The 19,901-nt window shown below is 37.8% G+C and overlaps 1 protein-coding gene across 10 annotated transcripts in view; it reads left to right on the top strand.

The window, feature by feature from the left end:
- Fryl (FRY like transcription coactivator) overlaps positions 1–19,901 on the top strand; it is a 245,919-nt gene that overhangs the window by 126,812 nt on the left and 99,206 nt on the right. For all 10 annotated transcript variants that reach the window (XM_063240342.1, XM_063240343.1, XM_063240344.1 and 7 more), the window contains 7 exons: positions 435–488; positions 3,137–3,276; positions 4,133–4,229; positions 15,800–15,879; positions 16,869–16,949; positions 18,690–18,858; positions 19,134–19,226. In XM_063240342.1, coding sequence (XP_063096412.1) covers positions 435–488; positions 3,137–3,276; positions 4,133–4,229; positions 15,800–15,879; positions 16,869–16,949; positions 18,690–18,858; positions 19,134–19,226 — 714 coding nt within the window. The remainder of the gene's footprint in view (positions 1–434; positions 489–3,136; positions 3,277–4,132; positions 4,230–15,799; positions 15,880–16,868; positions 16,950–18,689; positions 18,859–19,133; positions 19,227–19,901) is intronic.

Raw genomic sequence — 19,901 nt, 5'->3', positions numbered from 1 at the left:
GATTTTAAATCTCTGGCCTGCAGCCCTTGGCCTGGGATCGTTAAAGCAGCTGCCATTTCAAAGCCATCTGGATGCATAGACCATGTTTGCATATTATGTGAGGGTGCAGTTCAGAAAACACCTGTTGATTGAAGTGGTGAATGAATGCACAATGGTTACTGATGTGCATCTGAGCAGGACCTGTGTTAAACTTCAGGCGTGTCATCTAAGAACTGGTAACTTGAGCTTGTCAGTGAAAAGGAGATCCTGTGACATGGTCACTGTCTGTCTAGAGAGTGGCCATGGGGAATTAAATTCTACCTACCTTTCTTTAAATTGGAGACCTATGTTACTTGTAAATCTAAACTGTTAATCTCATGGAAGATATATATATATATATATATATATATATATATATATATATATTATTATAATTATTTTTTTTTTAATTGTAGGAGAAGCTATTGTCCAGATCTCTTCAGAGGGGTGAAGATCTTCAGTTTGACCAGGTATATCAATTTTGGGGGAATGCTTTTTCCTGGAAGGATAAATTCTGCCTTAATGTTTAAGTTCTAATGTTAAGAAACCCTTTTTGTTTAGCGATCCTGTATATGTTTTAAAAATTATTTAAATTAAAAAAATTTTTTAAAAATTTTCATTAGTACACATTTGCAGTACATACTGATTTACATTCATTGTGGGGAGTCGGTTTGGAGAATAATCTGTGAACTTTATTGACTTTGGTTCATTTAGCATTTTAAAAACTTTTACTTTTTATTCTTTTTTTTTTTTTTTTTTTTTTTTTTGCGGTACCGGGATTTAACTCATGACCTCATACTTGCCAGGCAGGTGCTTATGCCACTGAGCTAAATCCCTAGCCCTTACTTTTTATTCTTAATGTCTTAATACACCGTTTGAAATTTTTCTCAGAATGTTTCCAATTACATGCCACAGTATTTTCTTGTGAACCAATTCCTACAGTTTTTATGTATTAATATTTTACCTTTTAACATTTATTTTTATCCTGTTGTGGTCCTCAGGACATTTGTAAAGAAAACCAGTATCTAAAAACTCACATGATATTACTCTGATGTTAACTCTTTCTCTTGCTTTGATTAAATATTGGTTCAAGTGCTATTTTATCATGATTATTTTTTACTTGTTGATTATTTGAAATAATCAACGACTTAGATTAGCTCTCTTTGCTATCTAGTATTTCTGAGCCAGTTCAAAAAAAAATGTTTTTAAAAAGTAGAAATTAATATTCCTATTAGGCAGATTGATTAGATAAAAAAACACTGATTAGAATTACTTGGTAGAGACTCCCCAAAATGCTGTCCCTGGATCCCAGTCCTATGGTGCAGCAGAATCACAAAGAGTTGTGTGTTTACAATATGATACCTGTATTTACAGTAACTTTCTGTGTGACAGCTGTCTGATGCGTACACTTACATCAGTAAATAGCCACTGATCTAAGAGAAGCCACAAATAGGAAAAAGTTTTGTACCACTATAGAAGTTATTTAGATTGTTCACATTTTGAATAGACTTTACTAAGCAATATATAACTGGGATTTGAAATTGATTAAACAACATTTCAAGAAAGATTTCCATTTGTTTCCTTTGGATGTGATTAATAAAAACTGTGAATGATCATGTCTGATAACTTGCTTTTTCCTCACAGTAAAATCTATGTTTGATGTAAACTTGTTTAGTGTAAATTTGCAATAGCAAATGTTTTATTATTGCTTGCTTTTTTTGGTTGCTGTTGCTTGTTTAGATATTAAATGGAATTTCCTTTGAATGATATTATTCATAGTTAATAAAATATGATTTTTTAATAAAACATGGCTAGCTGGAATTAGAATCTTGTTTTTTTACTTTAGTTCCTTATATTAGAACCTATTTACCTGTCAAATTATAGCAATTTATAATAAAAGAATGATCAAAGGGGTGAATGAATAATGAAAAAGAGAACATCCTACATAATCAAATAAACTATGTCACTTTTTGTATTTTCCTAGATGAAGTATATTTTGAACTTATATGCAGACTGTAAAATACTAGGAAAATAGAATGTTTGCTTTCTAGAGATTTCAATTTTTCTTCATAAATAGATCCTTTTTATAGTTATGGAATCAAAAGAGACATTGATTGTTCCCACAGCCTGCAAGTCAACAGATTGAAGTGTGTTTGACTACATGCTGATTTTCAAGTATTAGTTTTGTGAGCAGTGGGTTGAATCAGGTACAAAAATTTTTGTGAAGAGAAAATTTTTTCTTGGGATGTTCAGGACAAAGAATGACATAGAGATTGCTAACTGTATCTGGTGTAGGCACTTCATTTAGATTCAAGGTTGTCTGAAATTTACTAATAGGAGCCCATTATGCTACAGTAACTTTTTTTTTTTTGATGGAACAGGGCCTGGCACATGCCAGGCATGTACCTGCCACTGTGCTCTAGGCCCAGCTCTACTAAAGTTTTCTGTCCACAGCATTCTGGAGAGTCTCCACCAAGTAATTCTAATCAGTGTTCTTTTATCTAATCAATCTGTCCATTCTAAGCTTGTTTCTAACATGCTAGTTCGTAGATTTTAGTTATTGTAATTCTTCTGTGCCATAGTAATAAATAGTAAACTGGAGTCTTTTTTACAGTTCTGATGTATAATTTAGTCTTTGTTCCTACATGTCTGCATGTACGCAGCACCATTTTAGACTCTTTTGTTCATAAAAACACAGAGGAATTGGCAAGAGCGTGAATAGTGTTATTCCTAACATTTCCCCTCCATGTCTGTGTATATAAACGGGTGTTACTTGTGGGCATGTTTTTTACCTTTTTTTGTACCAGGGATTGAGCTCACAACCTTGCACTTGCCAGCCAGGTGCTTTATGCTGCTAAGCTAAACCCCCAGCGTGGGCACGTTTTACAGATGTGAGTGCAGCGTGCAGGTGGGAGACAGGTTGAAGCCACTTCACTCAACTGAATACACTTGGATAGTTTAAGAAGTGGGTGGAGCATAGCTGATTTTATTATTTGGCTAATGCCCACCTCATTTTAATTTTTAAAGCAGGTTTATTGCATAGTAAGTCTATTCGTTTCCAAATGGTTGCTGGAGTGCACTGGACCTGCCTCATTCCTGCTTTCCTCTTGCGTTGCAGTTGATAAGCTCTATGAGCTCAGTAGCAGAGCACTGTCTCCCTTCCTTACTTCGCACCTTGTTTGACTGGTACAGACGCCAGAATGGAACTGAAGATGAATCTTACGAATACAGGCCTCGATCCAGCACAAAGTCAAAGGGGTAAGGGGCTTGCTTTCTACTGTTCTGTTGCAACACCTGGATGGCGCGAGTGATGTGTTATCAACCGAAGATTGATATTGTTTGGTTTCTAAGCAAAGAGCATTGATTACTTTTTGTATGAAGCCACCTTCATGCAAATTATTGGAAACAGGAAACTTTACATTTAAACTACAAGAAGAGCTACCAATTAGAAGCTGTGCTGCAGTACCCACCCTTACAACTAGTTATACGAACATTAACCTCGGGAGCGCTGTTTCAGTTTACTGAGGGGCTTTTAAAAAGGTCATGGAAGTTGAGAAAAAGATTCAAAGAAGAAAGAATCAAACATTCAGTGTTATAACGCTGAGGCACTGGTGCTCCAGTGCTAGAACCCCCTTTTTTGCCTTCAAATTTCCTGGAGAGGTGTTGGATTACATAGAATATCTGATGTGTTTCAGGTGATTTCTCACGGTTTGATGTTGGGCTTTGATAGATGCTGTTTGAATTTTCAACTTAGATTTGTGAGAAAGTAACTTGTATTTTCATCCAAAATTATACTCTTAAGTTCATAATAAAAAATTAATCAAATGTGAGTCAGTGCTGTTTTCTCAAAATTTAAAGTACTTTTCTTCTTATTAATTACTCTAGATTGGGTTTAATTTATAATAACCAAGTAGGTGTATAAACATTCAAACTATAAAAAGAAATGTATCATCCATAGTGGGTTATTTAAAAACTCCTTTTCACAATCACTATTCATAATAGGAACAAAATAAGCAACGTGAATATTTCAAAAACTCAGAGTTTTTCTTTCTCTTTCTAGTTTTTGTTTTTATTAGTACATGTCTTCAGTACTAATTTGGAGTGCTTGTTTCAGGGATGAACAGCAACGCGAAAGAGATTATCTTCTGGAAAGGCGGGACTTAGCAGTAGATTTCATTTTTTGTTTAGTGTTAGTCGAAGTTCTAAAACAGGTAAGCACTTCTGTCTGCAAAATCTGTATTTCTTACGCTTTGCCTGCTATGATTTCATGTCACAATTTCTTTATTTGGGATGTCACCTCTCAAGTTAATGGCCCACATAAACTGAATCCTGTAACTTAGTTGTGTGCCTGTCAGCTGCCTGGGCTTTCCTGCCTTGTGCCTAGCTATAGCCCCCATTCCTTTTACTTTCTATGCCATCCGAGGTATGGAATCTTGTTAGCAAAGTGGAGCTGGGTGGCACTTGTGTTAAGCATGGGTTTTCAGCTGTAAATACATGCTGCCTGTCACTCAGCTGCTTCCCTTTCATCTCCACTTAATTTTTCTTCCTAAGTCTGAAGCTCACATTCCAGCATGTAGTAATTGTGCAGTTAGAATCGAGGAATGGGAGTGATTTGATAAAAAAGACTGAATTGTCTAGGGTGAATGGTTTTCAGACAGGTGAGAGTACCTCTGATAATAAATGACTTGTATTTCTTCATTCACGAATATTAGAATACCTCCTATGCCCTGGCACTGCTTTTGGCCCTGCACTCATGAAGTTACATCTGAATTGATTGTTAAGAGATAAGTATATGTTAGATAATGTCTCGTGTATTTTTACTACTCAAAATCAATATAAGGACACATTCATAATTATCTGTATGGATTTTGAAAGGGGTGTGTGTGTGTTTGTATGTGTCTTAGGCTTTTTAGTCTTTAAAAAATGACAGATTATTTGAGGAACCAGGAACATTTTACAGTTTTGAAAAAGGAAACTTGTAAAAATAAGGAGTTTTGTTTTTGTTATGTAGAACTGGATATACTGACCATAACAAAATATAAAATCTAAGTAATACTCCATTTTTGACAGATATGAGAGTATTTGAATTATATCTTTGTTCACATATTGCTTTTATTTTTAGAATACATATAGAAAGACAGTTATTTCATACTCTTAAGATCTGCAAATAGGGGTTGGAGATTTAGCTCAGCGGCATTAAGTGCCTGCCTTGCAAGCAGGTGGTCGTGAGTTCGATCCCTGGTACGGATAAAAATGAAAAAGACAAAAAAAAAAAAAAAATCTGCAAATAAAAATAATTTCAAAGTTGTAAAGGAATTAACTCAAAGATTAAAATCACTTTCATTTACATAATTCCTTAAGGTATTTAGTAGATACCAGAAACAAATTTCCTCTGGAGGTTGTGCTAACAATCGCAGTTTTATTCCTGTGACTCCCAGTTTACCTGAAACGCTGACACCCTTAGACGGAAGAAACTGGAGCAGAGGAACTGGGGGCCCCAGGTGGCCTTGGACCATGAGTAGACCTGTTCACCACTCCATGCTTGATACCTGAACGCCAGTGTGCTGTACATAGGTCGCTTGAGTGCTTTTGTGAGCGACCAGTTGCATTTTTTTTCCTTAGGTAGCATAGAATTTCTGTTTCAGCCTGAGAAACTGCAGGCGTCCCACACTGACATCAGGCCCCACCATGATCCAATTTCACAATGGCCTTTTCCCCTTTGTTTCCCGTGATCGTTTCTTCATGGTCAGTCTCTTCTCATCAGAAAATCACCCCTAATTATACTGGCTTTGCAGCTTCAGTGCACAGGCAAACTGTGGCCGTGTCCTTCACTGCCCCCTCCTCCTCCCGTCCCCTCCCCTCCCCGTTCTCGCAGCCAGCAAGATGGTGGCGGTCCTCCCCTTCCTCCTCCTCTTCGCCCTTCCTCCACAATCCAGATAGTTTAGAAGACATTAGTATCTGTAAACTAAAGAACATTTCTTAGTGGGCTCTCTTTCAGCTTCACTGAGCAGAGTCTCTTGTGACTCCTGTCCACATGGCCTTGAAGTGTGAAACACTGACGCAGTGGTGCCCATAACTCCTTGTTGGTCTTTGGGCTCTGTCACCATTTCATTTCTACAACAGCGCCTTAGTGCCGTTCCTCTCTCTCACTGTCACCTTCATACCACATCAGCTGAAAATCAGGCCACCAAAACATAGATGCACTGTCTCTAAAATCCTGTGTGGAGGTTTCCCTCCAATAAAAGAGAAGTCTTTTTTAGCTTCTCTAAAACTAATAAAACTGCAGAAAATGCAGTGAAAAATCAATAGACTCTGTGAACTATCATGACAAACTAACCCAATTCTCTTGTCAGAATGACGCAGGGTTTAATAGACCCAGAGAATAATCGATGTAATATGTCTTGAATTTAATGGGGCCTCTACTTTTGTTCCGCATAGTATACCTATATTAAAATGTGACTCAATTTAAAAAAAATTTTTTTTGATGAGACAGACCAGGATGGTGAGTATTGTTACAACGATGTTCAGTATAAAGGTGTAAACTATTCCTTCTAAGTTAGTTCTTGACCTCATATATTATGAATTACTCGTTCCTTAGATAACTTGTTATGCCTTTAACAGTACCTACATGTCAAGTGCTGGTTAATGTGTATGAAGGATTCTTACCTCCTTCGTGCCAGCCAAGCATTATTATAAACGCTGGGAGATGGACATGATAAGGATTAATATGAGCTATTCCCTGCCGGTTGTGTGACACTGGCCAAGTTATTACCCATTAACTTTTACCTCTCTATAACAAAGGATAGTCATAGTGTATCATTTTTGTAGACTCATGAGAATTAAGTACGATGATGCCTTACACATGGGAAGTGTCAAATAAATGTTACCTTGTGTCTTCATTTTACAAGTGAAGTTGTTGTAGTGACTTGTTGAACATTATAAAGTATTTCATTTTTTGACTATGTTTTCTCCCTTTAATAATAAAAAGTTTTCTTATTAGTAAAACGAGAGAAAAAATCAGGTGAAAATGACAAGTATCTTTTAGAATTCTAACCATAACAAGTAGATAAAAATTTTACCTGTTTAAAAATAATGAAGATCTGGGATATAGCTCAGCAGCACAGAACCTGCATGGCAAATCAAGGTCCTGAGTTCAATTCCCTGTACCACTCCCAAAATAATAAATAATAAAAACCAATGAAATTGGAGGTTGGGGTATAGCTCAGTGGCCATATGCTTCCATAGCATACTCAGGGACCAAGGTTCAATAGTGCTGCAATAAATCAATCAATAAATAAAATGAAATTAAATATTGTGATATACTATGGTAACAAACTTTAATCAAAGTAATAGAAAACTTTTTTTTAAGAAGGTCAGGAAAATAGGTAATAACTGAAAATTATATATTGTTGGTAGCAGTGACTTCAGAATGCATGATAGTCTGTAAACAGCAATATGATATTTAGAAAGTTTGAAACAGTTTTCCTTTTTATATTGGATTTTACACATACGTTTATGCTTTGACACAATCAAGAAGGTGGTAATCCTAGCTTGTGAGCCATTTCACTGTCGTGGCTTAGTTTAACCATTATTATTGTGACAGATCAAGAGATGCCGATACAGTTTTTGTAGAGCAGGACCTCTCAGCATGTTTAGATTCATCATTAGCATTTTAGATGCTGGTTGGGGGCCCCAAAGCCTGTGGAGGGGGTGGGGCAGGTATTTGGCCTTCTGCTGAGCTGTGAATTTTTGTTCTGCATTGTGTTGTAAAGTAGTCATTCAGCTAATGAATGAACCTTGCTGACTCTCAGTATCTGTATCTTAACCTGATTTTGTTGTTCTTTCAAGAGCATTCAATTTTGGGAGGTTGTGGCAGGAATCTGCCTTGGGGTGGGGAAAACATGAGTATTCTAATCTGTAAGATTTAGAGCCACTTCTAAAATCACATCAGTCACAAGATGTGAAAATTTCCTGATGCTGAAGATCAAAATGTTACTGTATGAAAGTAGAACATTTTCTATTTGAACTGCAATGAAAGTTTTCCCCCTGCTTTTGGGAGTGGAGTTTGAAATCTTTTTTTGTTGTTTGAAAATGAGGGAAGAGGCTCTGCATGTCAGCTTGGGAGGAGTCCTGCGGTGGATGCAGAGGGCTGTTCCTTTGTTCTTGCTCTCTCCTTCCCTTCATCCCTATTTATACTGGGTCCCAACACTCTGGATGAGAACATCCTGCCTGGAACAACACAGCAGCATCTAGATAGCTTTGGTCACAGTCCAGTGGTCGGCTGCCCCCAGCACAGCCTTGAGCTCTTGTGCTTGCGAAACAGATGATGGGGTGGGGATGAGGGTGGGGGATGCTGGTCGTTCGCAGCCCAGGAGGTGATTCACAGTCTCCAAGCCTGCTCTGTGACTATGCAGTTACCTGCTACCCACTGAAGCCATGAATGGGTACTTTGAAACTACTGTGTTACATGGACACCAAGCACCTTGCATTAAAAGATAATAAGTCTTTGGAGTTTTTAAAAATAAAAAAATATAAACCCAAAGAGCAGAAGCAATTACTGAAGACCACTGCTTCATGAAATGTGTCTGAACTGAGAGCATCATACTTAGTCGTTCACCATATTGCTGAAACTTCTAAGAACCCCTTTACTGTTTGGTGAAGAGTTGATCCTGCCTGCTGCTGAGGACATTTGTCATGGACTTCTATTAGGAGAGGCTGCAGTTCAAAAGGTAGCTGGCATATGTTCCTCTTTCAGCTATCACCACAAGTATATGGATTAATGAAATACAGATGATAGTGAGGCACAGTTGTTAGCATTAGTAAGTTACTATGGTGTTGATATAGGGGATTCCAAGTCCCAACCTACTGTATGTCTGGTACAAGTTGGTGTTCTCTAAAATCAAAGAATGAATTTTAGGAACAATAGAGGTTAAGAGCAGAATATATTTATTGAGGGAAAGAAAGCTTCTGTCTGAAAGAGACAGAAGGGGTCCTGAGCAAGTTGTGAAAGACTGTCTTTTCTAGGGACTTTAATAGAGTGAAAATCTTGGGGTAAGACGAGTTCAAAGTGGGAAAAATTGGGAATTTGCAAGGCAGGTGGGCATAAGGTGGGACAGAACTATAGTTAACCAATAAGATTAATTGCACAAGTAAAATTGATTAAATCAGGGACAAATGGGGATGCGAGTCACGTGACTCTTCCTGTAGGGGTTTGGGATGGTGCTTCCTGACTTCCTTAGGGTGATGGGGAACTGTTTAGAATATCAGTCCATAACATATTGGTGCATTTGTTTGATTTTTTCTTTGTCTTGAGGCCTGGCCCACAACAGGAGGTGTCCATTTCCCTTATAGTTACGAGGTATCTGGGCTTCTGCACCGGCTCCTTCAAGGACCTAGCCCTGTCTCACAGCCTATAATATTTCTAACTACCTCAGCTGCCTGTAACAGTATGGAATCCACATTGACAAGTCTACTGATGCTGGCAGCAAGGCAGCAGTTGCTGCTTTGTTTTGGTGCAGTGTACTTCTCAGTAGCATATGCACAAGGATGTGTCATGTGCACTTTGTTGCCAGCCAACACCATAGATGGAGGTAGAGCACACACTTACCTTATACACACAAGTCAGGTAGCTTTGTAAAGGTAGATCACTGGACAGAGTTTTTGAATTATGACTGCCACTCTGAAGATTTCTTTTAGGAAACAGTCACCACTGGCCATTTCAGTGACTCAGAATGGACTACAAAAGTTGGTAATAACCTGCTCAACAGACTCAGTCCATCCGTTCAGGAGAGATTGACAACTGTGTTCCAGTTTGCAGATAAAATGGATGCATTCAAAGCCAAACTGAAATTGGGATGATGAGTGAACACTGGGATTTTTTACCTCCCTCTTTTGTTAGTGTATGTTTGTGATCTATAGTAAATACATTCACCTTGGGGAATTGGTATATATATATATATATATATGATAGAACTGTGGCTGAAAAGATAAGTATGAAATATAAATGACCTTTCTTTCGAGAATTCGAGGAGAGACACCCCCAATCCCCTGGGGTGCAGCATTCCCCCCCTCCCCCCAGCAATTTCTCTGTGGAACTCGTGGAGTGGGGGCCTATATGTAGCTTAGGTTAGGGGTGATGCCTGACGGGGCATTAGGGATGCACAGGTAGCCCATTGGCACTAGTTTGGCACCAGAGGTAGATTCCTAGGGGTGGGGGAGATAGATCTCCTTGGCTCCGCCTGGGGCTTTTCCAGCTACAGTGTCCAGCCTGGGCCAAAACCCTTTCAATATATATCCACATCTTGATCTTTTTACTTTGCCTGTGTCTCTCCCCTCTCTCTCCTCCCACCATCTGCCACCTGTCTCCAAAGTATTAACCATTATAAAGCTTTAGCCTTTACATAACTATTATACTTTATATTTAATATCCTTTTCCATGTAGCATACTTTACAAAATCCTAAAATCAATAAAGCTCTAAGTCTGAAAATAAAGGGAGAAATAGGGACTTCAAGGGTATCTGGACACTGATAATATTCGTTCTTTAAGTACAATTCTTAGATGTGCATTTTTCCTTTCAAAAGTTTAATCATATTTAGTTCTTTCTCTCACTCTTTGCTAACTATAATATAAAATTTGAAGTCTTCTTTCTCATGTTTTATTTCTTAAGTGCATTTTCATTTCTCTTATCTCAAAATAGAACAGCTTTGTAAGGGTCTTGCAAGTAGCATAAATAATGTATATAAAATGCATAGTTAGTTACTGGCACGCAGACAAGAAAGCAGCGTGGATGGTGGTATTATTACACAGCGTGTGGTGTCCAGTAGATGTCAGGCGCGACCTGTACAAATGTAGGATACTTGAGAGAAGCTGCAGGTTTAGATTACCTTGTGTTCACATCTCTTTCCTGAGCATCCCAAAAATCCCTACGGGAGAACTTAATGCAATAGAACCATAACATAGTACAGTAAGTGAGGTACAGAAAACTAAATCACATAAAATGCTGAGTTGAGTCATTTCAAGGTCATTGTAACATTTAGTGTAGTTGGTGTGATCAGCACCATGAGTTCTTCCGAAGTCTTGCTGTTCCATTCAAATGCATTGCACTGCCTGGCCCAGAATTGCTTCCCAGTGCCAGATGTCTGCTCCTGTTTTGTTTCATTGTGTGCGTGCATGCGTGCGTGTGCATGCTTGTGTGTGTATGGTGCTGGGCACTGAACCCAGAGCTTCTACATGTCTGGTAAACACTATACCACTAAGGTATATTCTCCAGCCCAAGAAAGAGAACTTTTTCATAGCATACAAGAAGGTAATTGGGTGTTACAACTGATTGAGTGGAAACTTTGTACTTAATATAGAGCAATGCAGAATATTAAAAGGGAGGAGACAACTACATGGGAAAAGTTTCATGAGAGCACGGAGGGAGTCACCACAGAGAAGGCTATGGTGGCTCTCTGCAGACAAAGGGCAGGTTCTGTCTGATATAGGCTCTGATGGGGAAAGCGCTGTGAGCTGATCTATTTCGTGAGAGTGCAGGGGATTGGGTAAGTCTTTACATGCATGAGTTTTGGCACAGACTTTTGGGGAGGGAAAAGCCATAGAGGCTTTGGGAAGAAGGAGTTATGCATTATCAGGGTACGGTTTTGAGCCGTTGCTATGATGATTGTGTTGTCTTTCAGAACGGGGGAGGGGAGATCTAACAATATTTTATAGAGGACCCTTCCCGAACCTCATTGTGGTCCAGGAAGTTTGTATCTGTAATCCCATCGGAAAGTTACTGGAATTCTAGTGTGTTTATTCCAGTCTACCACTTCCAGTACAACTTGCAGCATAAATACAGACACAATTATATATCCAAGATGAAGGTGGGAAGCTAACGGGGTCCTAAGTCCAGTTAGGGTGATGGCTAACCAGAGCAAAGGCCTCAACCCAAGGTTGAACCCCAGGTTTTATTAATTCTCAATGAAGGGATTGGCTAGGGGATGAATGACTGTGATGTGTTGGGAAGTACTTGAGTCCTGTGAACTGGGCGAATTAGGAGGCCGGAAATCAGCTCTGCAATATGCAGAGAGAAAGATATGCAGAAGGAATAATCTACGTAACACGATTCACAGTAGTAGCTAATGTTTTGGGGTCAGTGTTCAGCTCTGATGTGTAAGTTTTTATGCCCTGGGAAGTCATAGCCTCTTATCTTGAGGCTCCACAGTATGAAACTTGGCTGTCCCTCCTGCCTGGCTCACACATGTTTTTTGGGAGCTATGGGACAGGGCAACATTGACCTGTCTTGCTTCAAAGACTATACAGCAGCACCTTTGCTAGACCAATTTGCATTGCATAAAGCCAATTGAAAGGTAAGGAAAAGTTCTAGCCTGCTCTGAACATATCAATACTTGGATGTAAGACCAGGTTTAACTGAAATGGAGATAACTTCAAGGACAGTCCTCTGGGTGGTCCTCCACACAATATATAAAGCAAATCTTCAAGGCGCAGTACTGGGGTTTGAGCCCAGGATCTTGCACATGCTGAGGAAGCGCTCTATCACCGAACCACAACCCGGCCACTGCTCTGCTGTCAGTATCTGTGTGGCAATGGTGCCAGTACAGTGATTCCTGTAACCCTGTTGCTGTGGGGCCTGATTTATTGACCTAGTTAGGGAATATCAGGCTCACAGGATACAGGGATTAGGCCGTCTCCTAGCTACCTCGGGGTGGGCCTCCTACCCATCCCGTTCCTGGCTCAGCCACCTTGATGTCCTCTAGTCACTGCATCTACTCCGTGTTCCCAGGACACGGCAAGCATGAAAGGACAGCGGCAGTCTCCAGTTGTAACTCGCCGAAATTCCCCTTCTTTCTCTAATGAGTACAGGATTTTAAACGAGAGAAAGCAGAAATGTACTCATATTTACATAGTGAGTAAAAAGAGAAGCTTTGGTTGGATTAGACTAATCCACAGTCCATGGAGTGCCTGTATATTACCATTATAATGAAATTTTTATTTGTTCCCTGGGAGTTTAATTATAGTTTACGTATGGTAATTTGGATGACTTGGTGGAACTCTAAGGGGACACTTGGGAGTAATAATTTGTTTAATCTTTTTTTTTTTTTTTTTGTCTTTTTCCTTTTTATTGGTACCGAGGATCGAACTCACGACTGCCTGCTTGCAAGACAGGCGCTTATGCCACTGAGCTAAATCCCCAGCCCCAATTTGTTTAATCTTAATACAAGCTAAAACAGTGTGATCCTAAAGAGAAGCATGCAGGATAACAAGTGATAGATTGGCATTCATTGGCCAACTAGTATTCTAAAATGTTCACATCAATAAAATACAATTGTTCAACCTTATTAATGATGAAATGTATTTTCTTATAAGCTAATGATACAGCTCAGTAGTAGACCACTTTCAAGGCCCTAAATTCTAGCCCCAGTATTGGGAGGGGGAGGGAGAGAGTGAAAAGGCTTCTTATAAATATGTAGATCTGTTATGAAACTCCTTGTTAAGTATTCCTAACTGCTAGAGAAATTCTGGGTTTAAATTTGCAGCTCTAGCCCTGAGTAATGGTCAGGAACTAGGAAGAAGTAACACACAGGTTTTACGTATCTTCCAGAAGCTCTAAATTCTTGAGCTTTACTATGTAGACTAAATTAAGATTTCAACCTGTTCCATGAGATTTTAGAAGCGCAGTTTCTGTAAACTGCCGAATACATTGGTGTTTTTGGACCCTTGGTACTGCGATAAGTTCTCTAAGACCTAGAAAGGTGGAACAGGATGGTGGCTGCTCTTTGCCTACTTCTCATTCTGTTCTGTTGTCAGGAAGCACAGGGATCTCCTCCCACGCAGTGCACTTTCTTCCTATGGGAGTCCAGGCGCAGGTCTGTGGCACAGGCTGTTTGTAGGAAATGTGAGGTGAATGTTCTTTCTGATTGATTCCCTTATGGTCAACAACACATATAGAGTCACTGAGCCAAAATGAAGCCACACCCTTTGTGGAATAAAGACGTATCTGCTGCTTAGCCCTGTATTTCAAAAATGGTACCAGTGTCCGTCCCTCTGCCCCAGTTGTGTCAGCTTAGACACCTTCTCATTGAGGTAAATGTGAACAAATAGTTACTCATTCCATTTTTTTAAAGATATAGTTCATTTACTCTTAATTCTGTCTTAATCACTTAAAAAAATTCCTGATCATTATTCAGAGCTCCCTTCAGTCCCACTTTGATAGACTTCTGCCTGACTTCTGATCATTATTCAAGGGACAAATGATCATTTTAAACCCCTCATTAGATCTTTAAACATTTTGATCATCTGCTTACAGCAGTGCACTTCTTTTTCCACTGTTTGTAGCTTTCTTAGTTTTTAATAACTTGGTTCAGTTTTACCTTATTGATAGAATTCTACTATCTATGTTGTCAGATTTTTTGGAAAATGTGAAGCTCCTGCATTTTTTTTTCCGTTGAACCCCTGGACACAGAACTGGATAAATCACGATCCTGGTTAAAGACACAGTGTCCTCATTGGTCTCTTCATTGTTACCTGTGTTGTTGTTTGTTTTACCTGCAGTATTTGGCAGCCCAGTCCCAGAGACTGTTGAGAAGTAGAATTTTGATATAATTTAAACCACAATTATGTGAATTTCTCATTGTTCTCTTCCTTGCCTCCACCTTACCAATATATTGATTTTTATGTTAATTGTTCCTTTAACATTAGAAAATGTTGTGTGTGTTTGAATTGTTAGTGTATTAACCTTTCCTTGGTTTTGAGCTTTCCAAAAACACTACCATACTGTTTACTATCTTCTAGTACATATTCAAAACTCCCGATGATCAACCCGTAAAATGTTGGCTATGTTATTATTTCTTAGGCATGTAGTTAATAATACAGAAAGTGAGCATTGCGATATCCTCTTGAGTTTAATGGCTGGAGTTTTGGCAAAAACAGATTAATAGGGTCCAAGGATTTATTTTAGTGGCACAAGGCTTGCCTGGCCAGCATGAGGTCATAAATTCAATCCTTGGAACCAAAAGGAAAAATAAACCAGGTTAATAGGTAAAAAGATACATTGTATATGATATAGAAGCTGTCACAGAAAAGAAAGGAAGGTTCAAAGAAGGATTATACCCAAGTAGCATTTTAACAAAGAGTAACTGAGTCATAAAGAGGAGATAATACAAAAAGGTTTGGGCTTCTACAGGCAGTGGGCTATGGGAAGGGAAATACATGGAGGAAACAAAGGAAAAGAAGGTGGAGGGTAGAGCTCGTTGTACAGACCATCTCACCACTCAGTCCTGGTCCCCAGGCCTGCTCATCAGTGTCACCTGGCGGCTCTGAGAAGACCTTCCCATCTGTTCAGGTGGGACAGAACTGCCTTTAGGCAGAAAGAGAGAGGAGCTTTTTTATGCCGGTCATTTCTTAGTTATCTTCAGCTCAAAATGATCTGTATGCTGAACTAGTATTCTAGGGATGTATACTCTGATCCATTTCAAGATTGTACACCGTGTGTAAACTGCTTCCATTTCTGCTCACAGTATAACCAAAGCACACTCATTTATATTACTACTACTGAGTATGGTCAGACTTAATTTTTTCAGTCGAATAGGTATTAAATTATATTTTGTATATTTTCATTCTATTACTAAGAAATTAACCTCTCTTATCTGTATTGTTTTAGGAATAAGTTGATAATTGATTAGTTGAAATGATGTGGATATTCATAAAGATATAGTTAGTGACTTCTTGCTCACATTTATCTGCATAACATATATATAATTTATATATATTTATAAATTTCAGATTCCTGTTCATCCTGTACCCGACCCTTTAGTTCATGAAGTTTTAAACTTAGCTTTTAAGCACTTTAAACATAAGGAAGGGTAAGTAATATGCTAACTTGGGATTGTTACTTTATTATTTTCTTAATATTTTAAAATTTATTGATACATATTTGCAGTACATAATGATTACATTTATTGTGAGAAATTGGTACATGTACATAATGTATCTTAATTCTCTCTCTCTTTTTTTTTTTTTTTTTTTTTTTTTTGGTCCTCATATTCCTCTCCCTCCCTGGACCCTCCAGCTCTTGGTCCCCTTCTGATTTCCAAAAGTTCAATTTTCATTTTTGTCATTTTTTTAAATTTCTTTTCCCTTTTCTCCTCCTCTTCCCTCCATCTCTTGTTCCCTCACCCACTAGAAAAAGATCTCCCTACTCCCTTTTTATCTATTTGTAATTTGCCAATTACTTGTGCATATAATTTGGGTTTCTCACTAGGTGACAGCGTGTGATGCTTACGCTTGTGTGTCCATTTGTTTCATTTAATATGGTCCCAAGGTGCATCCATTTCCCAGTGACTGCCTCAAGTTTATCCTTCTTTAGGGCAGAGTGGTACTCTGTTGTGTATAAATACCACAGGTTTTCTTTTTTTTTTTTCATTCATCTGTTGATGATCTGTTTCTTTAGCTCTTGTAAATTGTGCTGCTGTAAACATGGACATGCAAGCATTCCTATAATATAATGACTTTTCTCAAGAGACCACATTGAGACTATCTAAACATAATTTAAATTATTGATCATTTGTTTTTAAGAGTTCGAAACAATTGTCTCCCCATTTCTTTTGAATCTACACAAAAGGCTTATAGAAAGATTTTGTAAAAATAATTCTTAACACCATAGAATAGATTTATAAGCAGGTTGAAATTCATGGCACATTAAAACCTAGTGGAAGAAAATTCCTGGGTTTTAGCCTATAAATGAATATTCAGAAAAAAAAGTACAATACTCTTGATAAGGAATTTGTAATTTCTTAAGGAAGAGCATTTGTAGAAACACTCAGTGAATGTTCTGTTTGTTCTGTTATCTTAGCTATTCAGGAACCAACACTGGGAATGTGCATATCATTGCGGATTTGTATGCGGAAGTGATAGGAGTTCTTGCCCAATCAAAGTAAGTTCTATAAATCATTGATTGTCTTTCTCTTGCTTTGTGCTTTCGGATGCCTTAATACTGGCTGGTACAGAACACACTGATAGTTTTCGGTTTCCTGTTTTGCCTCTGAGTTAGCAGAAAGCCCTCTCATTGGAGTGTAGTACTCCGTTTTGTTCCCCAGGGGCTGCTTCGAGTATCCATTCCTCAGTTGCACAACTTGTTTTAATTCCTTTGAGGTTTTCCATAAATGTCTGAATCAGGTGAGTCAGAAATTGTCAAGAATAGTCAAGATGTTTCTTCTTCCCTATTTTTAATAATTCTCTGAGAAGCGCTTTTTAAAATCTTATTTTTATTGAGCCAGTAATTACTTTGACTACTTTCCAGTTCAGTTTTTTTTTTCCTGAGGTTGCAATGCAGTGTCCTCTAATCATCTTACTTCTTTTAATACTAAATAAAGTATTGAGTAGGAAAAGGTAAGAAAAAAGGGAGGAAGGAGGGAAACGAAGAAGAAAGAAAAGAAAAAGGGAGAAAAAGAAAGAGAGGGAAAGAAAGAGAAATGACAGAAAAGAGGCAGAAAGAGCTAGGATCACTCCATTGTCATGAGGAGTTAAATTCATTAAGTTGTATTGACTCATCATTTAGTAGGCAGTAAAGCATGGTTAGTACCTTAGGGTTGCTGCAAGAGCCCTGGGAGATGTGGGGTCTCTTTTTGTAGCTACTGGTGGTGGGGTGCAGTGAAGCTATGAAACGAGGGGAGATGTGAAGGGTGTATTTGAATCTTGTCTGTAAGTTTTCTGTAGAATCTAACAATTTTTTGAGAATTTAGTAAGAAAAATCTTGAATTCTAATATTATTAAAGTGGAAAGTTCTTCATTCATTTTCTAAATATTTTTTAAATAAAATGCTAAAGGAATTTGAGGTAAAATAGTATTCTTCAGGATTCAAGTAGATAAATTATACTTCCTAACGTTGGTCTGTATTTTGTTAATATATGATGTTCTGTTTTTCCTCCCCACAGTCAGTCACCATTGGAAGTATGCTTTGCTTTGAGTCATTTTAGCTCTCAGGCAATGGTTTCCCTAACTAATATTAATAATAAATTTTTAGCTATTTTATAATGATAGAAGGATAATTGTTATTGATAGCTGAACTAATAGATATCTTTTTCAAATGTTAAGCAGAGAGATACTTGATCAGTCTCCACAGTTCTAATGACTTAAATCCAGGATTAGATTCACGTATGAAAAAGTCTCGTTCCTATAGCTTATTCTCATGAGACTTATATGCTTTTTCTCTTCAGTTTTTCTGCAGGAAAATAAGGTATTAATTTTAAGAGAAAATTAGTACTGTTGGTTGGTTTATCTCTTAAATAAATTTATGTACCCAAATCTGCTTACTATGTAACTCTCAACACAGGCTTAAACAATAATCTTAAAAGATGGAGATAATCTCAAATTACTTGATTGTAGTTTATTATGTTTACTGGTTAAAAAAAATTGTAATGGCACCATATTGATTACATTAGAGGAATTAATAAATCTTATTATTTCTCCTTCATAAAGTCCTAATTGCAAAGTAAACCAACATCTAACTTGGTGTAACCATTTCACTTTCTTCCGTGTGCTTTTTCTGGTCGTTTTGAAGAGGGCAGACAAAAGTGATCTTTGGGCAGTGTGTATTTTGACTTCACCTTAAAGATCATGTAGGAAATCAGTGTTTTTAACTGACACCAAATTATGTCTCCTCGAATATTTAAAGGTTTCAGGCTGTAAGGAAGAAGTTTGTGACAGAATTAAAAGAACTGCGACAAAAGGAACAAAGCCCACATGTGGTACAAAGTGTCATCAGCTTAATAATGGGAATGAAATTTTTCCGGGTGAAAATGTACCCTGTAGAAGATTTTGAAGCATCTTTTCAGTTTATGCAGGTAATATATGTTCTCAGTGGTAGTAACTGAATTAGCCTAGCAGTGATTGTCCTTGTTCTTTATAACTCTTTAGAAGAAACAAAATTACATTAGTTCACAGCATCATTAATTTGTATTCCAAGTGTTACATTCTCACAAGTTTGGAATACTTTCATTGTTGACATGAGGGCGCCCTGACATTAGGTTTTGGTAAAATAGTGTGTTCACAAAATCTTGCTTTTACTACAAATTTTTTAACTTTTTCTCTTTTGTTAAATCTTTTTTTTCTCTTCAAGGAATGTGCTCAGTATTTCTTAGAAGTAAAAGATAAAGATATAAAACATGCACTTGCTGGTTTATTTGTGGAGATTCTTATCCCTGTAGCTGCTGTAAGTATATATGTGTCATACAGGAGCCATTCAATGTTATACTTCAATTTCTTACATGTAAACTTGACAGGCAGTAAGCACAGGCTGTCAAAAGATTCATCTTATTTGTTCCTATGGGAAGGGGATGACTTGGTTTGTTGATTGATATACAGCATTTTGCATACCATTTCATAAATTTTGTTTGGCCTTCAGATAAATCCAGTCCCTTTTACTGTAACCTTGGTTAGAAATAGAAATGTGTTACTTTTTTGTTTGTTTGTGTTTTTGAGAGAGAGAGTCTCATGTTGTAGTTCAGTGGCTATCCTCCTGCCTCAGCCTCCCAATATTAGGATTACAAGTGTATGCTACCACACCTGGTGAAATTAATTACATTCTTAAAGACATACAAGAATGTGATTAATTCTATTTAAAATTTCAAAAAATAAATTTATTTTCATGTTGAGCAACTGAACTGCCTTGGATTTCTATTATTTTCCCCCCTTTTTTTGGTAAGAGGAATCCAGGGTCTTCACATGGAGCTACATCCACATCCTGTTTTGTTTTTTATTTGGAGACCAGCCCGAGCTGGTCTTAAGATCTTCCTGCCTCTGCATACTGGAGTGTTGAGACTGCACATGAGTGCCACTATGCCTGGCCTTAGACTTTCATTTTCAAACTTTGAATTCACTGACTTGT

Source organism: Cavia porcellus, unplaced genomic scaffold (genome assembly GCF_034190915.1).
Source record: "Cavia porcellus strain 051 isolate PalLab524CR breed Dunkin Hartley unplaced genomic scaffold, mCavPor4.1 scaffold_30, whole genome shotgun sequence".
NCBI classification, from domain to species: Eukaryota; Metazoa; Chordata; class Mammalia; order Rodentia; family Caviidae; genus Cavia; species Cavia porcellus.
This window is presented reverse-complemented; position numbering and strand designations above follow the sequence as displayed.